Genomic DNA, 13,908 nt, shown 5'->3' with positions numbered 1-13,908 from the left:
GGTCTTGTTGTAGAAAAAGAGCTGCCGGAGCTCATTAGCATAACTCATTAGCATAACTTATTTGCATATGCCACGCCCCCTGACATCACCGGAAGTGACAGAAGGCCACACCCTCTGACATCACCGGAAGTGTGTCAGAAGGCCCGGCTACTTACCCTCCTGCTTCATCCTCATTCCCAAACGGAATGAGGATCGAAGCAGAGGGCGGGGTAAAGAAGGGGGCGGGGCTTCACCACGTGACCGCCCCGCCCCCTAGAGGTTCTCTTCCGGAGCTCCGTACCTGAGAGCTCCCCCCCGACTAGAGCCCTGAGTACTTCTCATCTTCCACAGTGAAGACGGAGGCAAAAAATGCATTCTGCTTCTCAGCCATTTCCCTTTCATCTTTCAGTACTCCTTTTACCCCTTGGTCATCCAAGGGCCCCACTGCCTTCCTGGCTGGTTTCCTGCTTCTAATGTATTTGAAGAAAGTTTTATTGTTGGTCTTTACATTTTTTGCTATATGCTCCTCATATTCCCTTTTTGCCTGCCTGATCACAGACTTGCATTTTATTTGTCACAGCCGGTGTTCCCTTTTATCAACCTCACTGAGACTTTTACAGCTTCCATTACTTTGTTTGTTAACCATGCAGGCTTTTTTCTATTTGTGCCTTTCCTAACCTGTGGTATATATTTTTTCTGAGCTTCTAGGATTGTAATTTTAAATAGTCTCCAAGCTTCCCCAATGGTTTTGACCCTTTCTATTTTTCCTTTCAGTTTCCTCCTCACATGTCCCCTCATATCAGAGAAGTTACCCCTTTTAAAGTTAAAAGTAGTTGTGTCAGTCTTTTTGGGCAACTCCCTATTTATACAAATGTTAAACTCAATAACATTATGGTCACTGTTCCCAAGTGGTGCAATCACTTTTACATCTCATGCTGCCATTTTCAAAAGTATAACTCCAGTGCATTTAACAAGCTTATTAACTTACATCTGTAACCTGTCCATATATCTTATGCATATTTCAAAAATATTATCCCATGGGCTTTTAAAAGTACTTTTCAACAAAAGCAATGCCTGACTACTAGCCTCTAGTAAGAGAATGAATCTTCAGTTCTTTTCCTCCCCACTAGAGGTCTGTAGGTTGCAAGCTCCTCATGTATAAAAGGCCTGGACATAACCTAGACATACTGAGGTGATGTTTGCAATTTATACGTATTGCAGACCAAATCCATTTTTTGTGAGAATAAAGAAATATGCTAAGTGCATTCAGCTATAATGCACATGTTGCATTTTTTTGAAAATGAGAATCCATCAGTATGTATGAAATGTATAACATTTACCAAGCAAGAAGAAGCTCAAATTCTTTTAATAGTTTTGGGTTTGAGTCAAAAGGAACCTTATAGGGAAGGTAAAGAGGGTAATGATGGCCCCTGCCACACGGCCTCTTTAAGGCGCGGCTTTGAAAAGCCGCGCCAACGTTGACACGGCGCGGCGGGATCCCCCGGATCCCCCGGCCGTGCCGCCTTTTCTCCCCGGCGCGATCAAACGCCGGGGAGAAAACACAGCCCTAACCGGGGGCCGGCCGAACTGCGCATGTCGGAGCATGCGCAGTTCGGCTCCGGCCCGGGGTTGTGCCGGCGCAAGGACGCGCCGGCGATCAAACGTCCGGTTTGCCGCGGCGCGTCCATTTGAACCACCAAAGTAGGTGGTTCAGTTTGCGCCGGCTCATCCCGGGAAAGGGACAGTTTGGGTACGGAAGCCGGACGCTTCCCAGATGTTGTGGTGTGATGGCGCCGGTTTGATCCGGCCCCAAACTGTCCCGCTCCCGGACCAAATCGGTGAGTGTGAACGGGACCGATGTTTTGGAAATTATCTAAATCTATACCAGATGAAGCACAGATAGAATGTATATCGCAGCTTAGGTAAGGTACCACCAGGGCCGGCGTCATGGGTAGGCTTAGGTGACCACTTGCCAGTCAATGAAAGCTGCTGGTCCTCATTGGTCAGCCTTAATGTAGGCTCACTGTGTAATCTTCACCAAGACACTGTAACTTTTTTCTAACCTATCTCTTAGGGTTCTTAGGGTTCTTATGAGATATTTATTTACTTCATTTTTACCCCATCTTTCTTCCCAACAGGGACTCCAAGTGGGAAAGGGGCCCCAGTTATACTTGCTTGCCCAGGACCTACGAAAACATGGAACCTGGCCAGGGTACCACTGTATCTATGAGGGTGCCGGAGTAGTTAATGAGTAAAGTCAATAAAGCCAGAAAAGGCAACAGGGCAGCTTTTTTTTTTTTAATGGAAGTCTTACCCAAAGCAGGTGAATAAGAATTAGCACGGGCTCTGGCAAAACAAAGTCAGATGATGATAAGATGGATGAAAAGTGAGTGAGTGATAACAGCATATTGCTAAACATATTAAGACAAACAATTTACTTTATACACAGCAAATGTAGAAAACCAATTAGCCGAAAGACAGGTTAATTGCAGAAAAAAACTGAATATATTTTCTGGATTGGTTTTCACTCTAGGAAATATGAGGAAGTTACCCATGCTGCAGCTGTTTTCTTTGGAAAGTAAGAGTGTTAAAAGAATTCATTCCAAAGGAAGTGATGGGAGATCAAGTTATAGGAATGATGGACAACTTAAAAACTAACAAGTTAATGTGCAGATGGGTGGTACTTCAGTGCCCCAAAAGACCTTGACAAAGTCCCTCATCTAAGTCTACTGAGTAAACTTTGGATAAAAGGACAAGCCCTCTTGTGCCTTAGAAAAACTGGTTGACATCTGGAAGTGGAGGGCAGGGGTGAATCAACATTTTTTGCAATGTAGAAACATAAGCAGTGGGATTCTACAGGCATCAGTGATGAGACTCGATCTGTGAGCATCTAAAAGACAACTTGGTGATCCGGAGAAGTCAGTATGGATTTGTCCCCAACAGGTCCCGCCAGACCAACCTCATTTCCTTCTTTGATCGAGTGACAATCTTACTGGATTGAGAAAATGCTGTTGATGTCATTTATCTGGATTTCAGTAAAGCTTTTGACAGGGTTCCTCATGATGTTCTGATGGGTAAATTAAAAGATACTGGACTGGACTCTAGGATAGTTAGGTGGATAGGGAACTGGTTAGAGAACCACACTCAGAGAGTAGTTGTCAATGACATTTCATCTGAATGGAGGGAGGTGGCCAGTGGGGTGCCACAGGGCTCAGTTCTGGGCCCAGTACTTTTCAATATTTTTATAAATGATCTGGATGAGGGTGTGGAGGGGCTACTCATTCAATTTGCAGATGATGTTAAATTGGGAGCAGCAGCCAACACACCAGAAGATAGAGATAAAATTCAATGAGTTCTGAACACGCTGGAAAAGTGGGTGGATGCAAACAAGACACAATTTAACAAGGATAAGTGCCTAGTTCTACAACTTGGTAACAAAAATGAGGAATGTGCATACTGGATGGGGGATACACTTCTGAATAGCAGTTTGTGTGAGCAAGATCTTGGGGGCAAGGGTGGTCCGACAGTTAAATATGAGCAGCCAGTGTGATGTGGTGACAAAAAAGGCTAACATCCAAATCACAAGATGTCATAGTCCCACTGTACACTGCATTTGTCAGGCTGCACCTGGAATATTGTGTGCAGTTCTGAAGGCCTTACTTCAAAAAGGATGTGGACAGAATGGAGCATGTGCAGAGAAGAGCGACAAGGATGATCGGGGGCCTGGAGAGCAAGCCCTATGAGGAAAGGCTGAGGGACTTGGGAATGTTTAGTCTGGAGAAGAGGAGGTTGAGGAGGAACATAATCACTCTCTTGAAGTATTTGAAGGGCTGTCACTTAGAGGAGGGCAGGGAGCTGTTCCTGTTGGCAGCAGAGGAGAGGACTCGCAATAATGGGTTTAAATTAAGGGCAGGAAGGTTCCGGCTGGATATTAGGAAAACCGTTTTTACAGTAGGAGCTGGGTAACAGTGGAATCAGCTAACTAGGGAGGTGGAGAGCTCCCCCTCACTGGCGGTCTTTAAGCAGCGGCTGGACAAACACTTGTCAGGGATACTGTAGGCTAATCCTACATTGAGCAGGGGGTTGGACTAGATGGCCTGTATGGTCCATTCCAACTCTGTGATTCTATGATTGGTACTATATAATTTGTTAATAAATAATCTCAAATTTGGGGTAAGCAGTGAGGTAGGCAGTTAGGATACCAGCAAAAGTGTATTGTGAAGAACTCCAACAGGAGTTCTCTGAACTGGATGAATGGGCAAAAAATTGGTAAATGAGGTTTCACTATAAGCATAAAAAACCCTAACTTGAAATATATGCTGATAACATCTGAACTGGCACTGATTGACCAAGCATGAGATCTTGCCATTGTGATGGGATTGTAAATGGAAAACGTCAGCTCAGTATGCAGCCGCAGTGAAAACGGCAACTCCTGCATGAGGAATGATTGGGAACAGGATTGAAAAGCAACAGCCAGTGTTATAATTTTCTTACATAGATCTATGGTGTGGCTGCTTGTCAGAAGCATTTTCGGGGCCCTGGGATTAGGCTCTAAGATATTGCCCAAGTCCTTAAAAATTTCATTCACTGGTCAATATTTTTCACATTTACAACCTGTTATACCAGGCTTTTTTGTGCATAACAACTATATGTACATTCTCGTTACCATTTGATGTAGCCTTCACACTGAATACAGTGTCTGATGAGGGCTTTTTCATTTGCAATGCTTTCACCAAGCACAAAAATGTACAAATGAAATCGCAATATAATTACACCAGAAACTGCAGTGACCTACTAGAGTTAATGCTGCATAATCATTTCCATTCTCTTGCTCATGATTCCAGCTGCCCACTTCTGGGCTGAAGCATTTCATTTTCTCAGTTTATCTTTAGGCGATTGGTAGCTCACTTGCCTTTTCCAGGTGAAATTTGAGAAATGAAGAACAGCTGCTGATGTGTAGGAGAAATGAACCTTTGCTACCCAGTAAACAAAATCTTGAACACTTAGTTTGAGAAGATTAAACAATTGCTGACTTTCTTACTATCGGGCATGCACATTTTAGGCTTTTGAATCTGCTACAACCGAGATGACTTCTGTAGCTGTAGTGAAGGAAGCTGATAATACCTGAATGCAAAGAATTATGACCTACGTATTTGAATTTTTCTTTAAAACAGCCAATAGATGAAGCAAAATATATTAGAAAAGGAGGCTTCTTCTGCATTTGCAGAGAAAGACAGAAAGTTTGGTTCATTTTCTTGAATGATCTGCTTGGCATGTGGATGGATTCTATAGATTCACTCACTGACCTTGAGATAATTCAGCCATAGCGTTCCCACATTTAAAAAAACAGGCCCACATTTTTCAGCTGCTTCGTTCCTTGATCATGGAATGCCTACTTGTGATGATCTTTATAGTGCATGCTTTGGGTCACTTCTTCTTGAGACTGGGTTGGGTCCTGATGCCATTATTACTCAGTGGCAAGGAACTTTTAAGTACGTGCAATGAGTACAAGTTATGTGAGCAGAGCAACTTGGGCCCCACCCAGGTACAAGATATTTTTAAAAAAAATTCAGGAGATGGCACCAAACCCATGACTGAATCTCTCCCAGCACGACTTGTCCTTCTATACATTTAACAAATCTAGCTTTAATTAAGGCTTTCCACTAAGTCACCTAATAGAAAATGGGGGTGGCAGATCACCTTGAAGTCAGTTGGAAACATTGGTATTAAGCTGGTCATTGTCTTATTCTGTGCCAAGGGCAGAGATCTTAGTGATATATTGCATAGTTCAGGCATTTGTTTGAGCAATTCCACATCTTACTTCTTAAACAATGCCCGTGAAGTAAATACTGTTTACCTTCAGTAGCTCATTATTGTTGAATTTACTTTTACCTTTTAATTTACCAGTAATTCTACAAACTGCTGCTCAAAGAAAGTCCTCTTTGAATTTCTGGAAGTTCAAAAACAGGCACCATTTTAGGGCAGATGGGGACGTCCTACTATTCAGGAACACCTACATTTCTGGCTTTTGCTTGTTCTATACACTTGATGATATTTCAATTAAATGCACATGTTCACTTTAAAAAAGCAAAACAGTCATTTGACCTGCACTGCTAACCTGGGCTTGCAGCTATTTTGAGAAAGAAAAGTAACATCAACAAGCGCTCTTATGCCACTGATGTTCATAACAACATGGTCTGGAATACAAATTTGTCTAGTTTATAATGCTCAGACCTATTATGATTTAAGCATAATTTCTCCAGCTTGGAATGTAATGGGTGGCTCTATATAACCTTTACCTTTACCTTTTTATGCTCAGGCTGCTTTCTGAGTTCATTATAAACTTTTTAACTTTTCAGCATGGGTTCCATTTGTGTGACTCTCAATATACTGGTTTAATGTTTTGAGATATTTTTAACTGTCCTTCAAAATTTCATCTGTTTGCATCAATGTCATGGACCTGGGCTAAGCACAACTCTGACAGAATTAGGCAAAAGCCCCATAAGCTTTCTCCGTACCCAAAATATACTCACTCAAATGTCTCTTTCCTACTCAAAATCTGAAGTGGCGTATCTGTTCAAAAAGCAGGATGGGAATTAGAAGAAACATCAGTTTAATAAAAACTGCCACTGGTACCTCTAGTCCGTGCGTGCATGCGTGCGTGTGCGAGAAAGAGAGAGAGAGAGAGAGAGAGAGAGAGAGAGAGTGAGAGAGAGAGAGAGAGAGTGTCTTACAGAGCAATCATTTTGAACAAGAATCCTACTGATGGAGTATGGAAGAACAATCAGTTGGATTTAGAAGCAATTGTTTAACCTTACAAAAATAATTCCCCACTCCCAGATCATCATGCAATATTGTTCACTTTCTTACCTCCCTAAGTGGGTCGTTGAGCTCATTGAGAATGCTGTCCTCGTCAAAGATCTTGCCCTGGTAACGGTGTTCATAGTAATCATGGATCTTCTGACGCATGTCAGCAGGCAGTTTATGAAATGACATGTACTGTTCCACTTGTTTGTACTAGAAGAAGAAAACACAAAACCATCAATGCAATAATTTTTTTTGTACAAAGCTGATGAGGCATATAAAGATTGCTCCCCATCAGAAAGATGATATGCCTCTCTTTCTCTCTCTCTCTCAACAACCATTGCTTTGGGTTGAAACTATTTATTTTTGTGGGATGGGGTGGTAAAGTGCAAGGCATGACAATGGAGGAGTGACATGGCAACAGCATGACATGACAAAAGAGAAAGAGCAAAATGAAGCGTAAAGGGACAATGGAAAGATAAATTCCCTTCTTTTCTTTTTTTTAAGCCCCCGGAGGGAATTTTTTATTGATTTTTTTAACACTACAAAAAACTACAATAGAAAAGGGAAGGGGAAAAACTACATATAAGGGAGAAAGTAAAGAACCCACTACTGACTAAAAACCCAAGAGAGGAGATCCTCCAACTAGCTTTTTTGCATCCAATCTTTTCATCTTTGTACTTTTTATAAACTGTGTCAAACTTTTAAAACTTTTAACCCTCCCCATTTACATTTAATTGCCCAATAACAGTGCCCCCCCTCATCCCCTGGAACCAAAGTTCTCAAAGGCACAATTCAGAGTCCTTCAGCCCCCTGCTCAGACAAAGAGTCCTCGCCAGATGAACCAGTTTCCAGCTCACCGCTGGACCTGCCATCCTCTTCTTTTTTCTCGTCCTCTGACCTTCCCAGCTGCTCCTTTAGAAATTCTTGAGCTTTAAGAACAGAGTCAATCTTTACCTTCTTCTCCTTGATCTTAAATGTTACTCCTTCTGGAAATAGCCATTTGTATCCAATTGAGTTTGTTTGGAGGAAGAGCACAAGTTCTTTATATTTCTTTCTACGTTGCCTTACTTCAAATGGAATATCCTTTAGCTTTCTGACAGCATTCTCCCCCACCTTCAGGGGTGTCACAGCATCCCTGACGTGCCTCTTCGAGAATCTTACTACAATTTCCCCAGGCAGATTATTTTTCTTTATAAATCCTGAATATGACCTGTAGGCCACATCCATGTCGTTGAGTAATAATTCCGCCTTTATATCTGTTACTGGGGCGAGTAGCTCACCCATAAGTTCTTTAAGATTCTCTCCTCTATTCTCTGGCACCCCTTGAAAGTGCAGGACCATGTTGGCCTTATCCATTTGCACCTGCAGCATCTGATCTTCCAAAAAAACCAGTTTTCTTTTCCAATTTTTGCACTTTCTTCCTCACTTTCTGCGTTGTCTCAGCCATTTCCTTTATTTTCTCAGCATCCTGCTTCATTACTTGGATCAAGTCCGTTATTTGCGTTTGTTGAGCAGTGATACTTGTTGTTACCACTGCCAGCTGATTTTGTTGCACAGTAATATTCGTTGTTAGTACAAACATCTGCTCTTTAAAGGCATTTAGCTGTTCCAGTAGAGGGCGCATGACCTGAGCCATCACCTTCATCGTCTCACTGGTCATTTCCGGCTTCGGGGACTCTGGTTTCGTTTTAAAAAATTTCTCTTTGTCTCTGTCCCTCTTCCCCGCCATCTTTTTCATTTGTTTACTTTCGTGAATTTTTTTAAAAAGTCTCTGAATATGCGCTTGACTGTATAGCTCGAATGGGTGAGTACCTTTGGGCAATCGCACATTTATTCTTCCGCTCCCCCCCCCTTTGCACAATGATTTATGCGCATAGGAGACGTCTCTCCACGCTCGCTTCTGCCGTTCCGCCGCGTAGGGTAGGGAGGACTTTTCTTTTAAAATACGTTTCTCGGTTGACTCACGTTCATAATTGGTCTTCCGACCCCGCTTCCTTCACCATTTTTCACGCCCGATCTCCTGCGCTTGATCTGGTTAGCTTCACTTGTACCATTCGGTCTCTCGGCCAGACGGACCACTGGAGCAAGGGAGAACCTCGATTCTCCAGCTTTCAGCCATCAAAGAGGCTACCCCCTCAAAGCTCCTTGGCCAGGGTCCCTTCGCTGGGCCCCTGGGGGGGTTAACGAGCCTGCTCACCCCCTCCCTCCGTAGGAGGTCCGGGAGGTGAGTCCATGAGTGTGCCGACATCAACCGGAAGTCCGATAAAATCCCTTCTTGTGTTGATTCCAACCAGCACATCTCCACACAAAATCATATCTACAGGCTATAAAAGAGACCCTGCCTGCCTGTCCAAGCATTATGTTATCTAAAAGAAAGTCATGTATTATACATAAGGAAATAGTTTAGACACAGAGCAATTAAAATGTGGAATTCACTGCCAGAGGATGTAGAGATGGCCATGGGAATAAATGGTTTTAAAAGGGGGATAAGACAGAGTCATGGAGGATAGGTCTATCCATGCTACTAGCCACGGCGACTGAGGGGACCCTCCATATTCAAAGGCACTAACCTCTGAAGCCCAGTGCCAGAAGACAACATCAGGGGAAGGTCTTGGCCTCTATGCCCTGTTGTTAGTCCTCCAGAGGAACTGGTTGGCCACTGTGTAAAACAGGAAGCTGCACTATGGACCACTGGTCTGATCCAGCAGGGCTCTTCTTATGTCAATCATTTTCTAAAATAAACAATACTTACTTTTCAATCCTAAACAAAGTCCTTCTAGGTTCATTGTTAAGGCTAAGTCCTCTGTTTAGGATTGTTCTGTAACATATATTTATGAAAATTATGGTGTATCTCTGTGGTGTAAAATCTCAAATTGCATAAAATCAGTACATTCTTTGAGTTATAACAAACAATATGCACCTCTATTAGATAAGCTGTTGTTAAATAAACATAAAATATTGATTTAAAGCAGTGATTTACATTACTGTTTCTTTCTCAGTGATTTGATTGATGACTTAAATCAATCCTGTCTCTTCAACAGATTTCCTACATTTACATTAACTTTTTCAAAACATGACTTTAGATAGCTCAAAGTATTACCAGTGAGCTTAATAGCATATTTTGCTAAATTAACCCAGTACAAAATTACAGTACTACAGTTCCACCAACAACTGTATGCACTGGGATTATTATCTCCAAGAATTATGTATTGCCATAGTTCCTCCAAAATGAACTGTACTGCTATTGATGTACCAATATATAAAAGCTCTCAATTGAACTGGTCCTTCTTGAGAAAAATCATTTACAGTTAATTGAAAATGCTAAAAGTCCTTCCAGATTTCTGAGATTTATGGTTATATCAGAATTCTTCAGAATTTCATGTATCTGATGTCTGTTTCATAAGTACAGAAAAACTGACAGAAAGCGGTTCTGCATTTTGTACTTCATTTCATTCCTGGTAATAAATCTACCTTCCTTTAGAAAATCCATAATCCTTGATCTATTCTGTCATCTGAAAACAAAATGACTCAGATCTCTTATCATTGGACACCAGTGATGACATGGTGGAGCTGATTGTTCTCTGCATTTTATTTGTTCATTTATCTTAGTGCATTTTTATCTCACTTTCCTTCAGGAAGAAGAGTGAGGTGGGGAAGATCTACTTCACTAACTCTTTTCTTGGGCTTCTTCAATACAATCCAGCACGTTACTTTTACTTGAACTTGGTTTGGTGTTAATGTCCAGGCAGGTCCCATGACCTCCAGGACAGTCTTTCTGGTGGACAGAGGGGACCCAATATCTGCTTTTTCGCCAGCAGAAGAGATTGTTGGATCTTGTTTTTCATCTTGCTTTTCAATTTAAAAATAGGAAAATGTTTACAGTTTCCATTTTTGTTGTATCTTTCACATTTATCCCTAGTTTGGATTTTTTGGGGGGTTGATTTCTACCCATGTATCTTCTCAAAAGTTAGAAAATCTTTATTAGGTGCTTATTTGAAATATTTAGGTGGAAACAGTTACTTCTATCATCCCAATACAGGGCAAATTATTTTGAAAACTGGATGTTTCTCTGACCACTGTAAGTGATAGCCCAGTCCAGTTACCTTTATTGGCATGTAACCCTTGCAAACCCATATACAAAAAACCCACCACCAACAACAACCACAGCATAGAATAATACTTGCAAAATACAGAAACAAGGAATTACCAAGTAAGTATACCCATCAATTAAATAAAGGGCAAATAGAAATGGCACCAAAAAGAAATTTAGCAACAGTTTCTGTTATGTCAAGGTTTGGATTATCAAGAAGAATAAGAATCTTTAAGCAATCAGGATATTCTTCTAATTGAGCCAAAATAAAATTTAGAAATTTCAGTCGTAGTGCATGGTAGAAGGGGCACTGCAACAAGACATGGGAAATCATTTCGATATTATCATTTGTGCATGGACAACATCTGTCAGAAAAGGGCACAACCTGAAAGCGGCCAGATAATAAGGCTGAAGGTAATACATTGAATCTAGGCAAAGAGAGGGCTCTACGGAGTTTGGGGGTGTGAAGTTGGTACAGGTAAGAGGCAGCTTGGTCAACTTTAGGAGATATTCCAAAATACAGGGGTGAACAGGTTTTATTAGCAGCATTATACAGTGAATGTAGCTCAGAACAAAGTAGATTGGCTCTTATAATTGAAAAAGCCTCAGATTCGGAAGTAAGGAGTAAGGAATCTAAGGTGATATCCAGGGATTTAATTTTGGATTCTATATAGGTAATCCAGTTAGAGTCATTAGATTCCAGTAGAAGCTGATAGGTGTAACTAGAAGGGTCCGAACTGAAAAGAAGGCAAAGGCAATACTTAATTGTAATTAGCCATGCTTTAGTTATCAACATGTTCTGGCCACATTCCAGGCATAAAGCTGCATAGGGGGCACACATTGGCACCCCAAAGTGATAGCGTGTCACAAATAATTTTCACCCTAGACATAATGATCAAATCCTTTATTAATTGAGATAAACTAATCACATTGATGAAACTTCTAAAATGACTTTAAGTATCAGATAAGTAGAATGTGCAGGCACCTCTTTGAAGAACCGACAGAGCACTATTCTAGATATCTGATGCTCACAACAGAGTGGCTTTTGGCCACTGCTGGCAGCAAACTGACCATTCTATCTTATTGGCAGTCCAGGACTGAATGGCAGTGGTCATTCTTTCTTCCATCCTTCCTACAGGAATGATGATAATAGAGACTAACAACAGGAATTAAGTGGTTGCAGAGGTGCAATGATACTGGATGGTGAAGACACAGAAGTTGCTAACAGTATCGGGCTGAAGGTTCCCTTTCCATTCTGGGTGTCTCTTCCACTCAAGGCCCACCAGCAATTTTAACTAGGCCCCTTCTAGGGCATGACCAGTAGAGCCCTATCTTGTCAGAGTTGACCCTGCTTGGTATCTGGATGGGAGACAACTAAGGAATACCAGAGTCGTTATGCAGAAGCAGGAAATGGTAGACCACTTCTGAATGTCTCTTGCCTTGAAAACCCCATGGGGTCACCATAAGTTAGCTGTCACTTGATTAGGGTTGCCAAATAGATTTGACTCACCGGCGGGGGAGGCTCCTTCCCGTCCGGGAGTCTTCCGTGCGCGTGCGCGCTTTGCGCGCGCGTTGCCAGAGCGTCACCGGAAGTGACGTCACACGCTGGGCGGGGCCACACCATTTGAGGGGAAAACAAAGAGTTTTCCCCTCAAATGGCGTGGCCCCGCCCCCAGCGTGCGACGTCACTTTCGGGTGACGGGCACGTGGGGGTGGGGTTTCCCCCGGGCCCCGATTCCGGCGTGCCGGGAATCGGGGCTCCGAAACGGGGGATTCCCCGCCCCCCGGCTGCATTTGGCAGCCCTACACTTGATGGCGGGAGGGGGGTATGATGTTGTTGCTGAATGGAAATTAAGGTGTTGCATTCTCTGTTCTCTCCCAGCACAATTGAGAATAAAGTCTTGGCAACAGCAGTAATACTATGGTGTGCTATTGTGTTCCCTTTCTCATTCCAGAGACCCTTACATGAACTTTGTTGTTCCTAATGCTGACAATGCTATAAGATATAACATTTTCAAATACAGTTCTGTTTATTCCATGTCTGGAGAAAAAAACATATAGTTTTCAGCCTATCTGAATTATGTTCCTAGAAGACCCTTTATCATAGACATGACTAATTAAAAAAAACCTTACCCCATAAAGATATGTTCATATGAAACAGCTAAAAAATAAGCTCATTTCCTACTGCCTCAAAACACCACCTATAAACAGAAAACACAGTACAGCCATTTGCTGACTCATCCCTAATAAGATTTATTTTCAAAAGGGATTAAACTAAAAAGGTCATGATAAGGAAGGTCATGGTTTAGTCCTCAACACCAGATGTTGTAAAAGAAGCATGTTTGCTGTCAGGATATTGTGGCTGATGTTGCACTAATTACTCAAGATGGATGGCTGGGTGCTCTGGGTTTATACACATGAGCTGTTTCACAGTGAGATTTGGGGGGGGGGGTATTACCTAATTTAGAAAGTTGAAAAATTCTACAACATTAGGCCTTACTACAAAGGTTATATGAATGGCAGTGAAATAAACTGTCACTTTCTAAGGCAATCTACCCCTACTTATGCCAAACGTAATACTTTACCACCAGGGCTTTTTTTGTAGAAAAAGCCCAGCAGGAACTCATTAGCATAATAGGCCACACCTTTGACAGCACAGCTCATTAACATATTAGGCCACACTCCATGCCTTCCCTTGGTTTGCCTGGGCGTCCCATGGCTGCGGGGAGCCCGGGCAAGCCAACCCTTGGACAGGCAGGGGAAGGCACGGGGAGGCATTTAAATGCCTCCCCCATCTTTTCAGCCCCCCCCCGGCCTGCCCGCCTTGGAGTTGCCGGGGAAGGTTGCTCTCCAGGCCTTCCCTCTTTAGCCACGCATGCAGAGGTTTTGGCTGTAGTAGGCGTGGCCAACTCTGAAGCCAACCAGAACTCCGTTCCGTGCGTTCCTGCCCCAAAATAGCCCTGTTTACCACTATTCTAATATCCTAAATTCAGATATACCCCAGCAATGATCCCAGTCTGGAGAAAGAGAAA

General features: G+C 42.4%; 1 protein-coding gene across 1 annotated transcript in view; it reads right to left on the bottom strand.

Annotated features, from left to right (window-relative positions):
- Positions 1-13,908, bottom strand: part of HCN1 (hyperpolarization activated cyclic nucleotide gated potassium channel 1) — a 122,874-nt gene that overhangs the window by 44,607 nt on the left and 64,359 nt on the right. The window contains exon 3 of the mRNA XM_015424461.1: positions 6,850-6,996. Coding sequence (XP_015279947.1) covers positions 6,850-6,996 — 147 coding nt within the window. The remainder of the gene's footprint in view (positions 1-6,849; positions 6,997-13,908) is intronic.

The sequence above is a fragment of the Gekko japonicus genome, unplaced genomic scaffold, assembly GCF_001447785.1.
Source record: "Gekko japonicus isolate JY-2015 unplaced genomic scaffold, Gekko_japonicus_V1.1 scaffold82, whole genome shotgun sequence".
In the NCBI taxonomy this organism is placed as follows: Eukaryota; Metazoa; Chordata; class Lepidosauria; order Squamata; family Gekkonidae; genus Gekko; species Gekko japonicus.
This window is presented reverse-complemented; position numbering and strand designations above follow the sequence as displayed.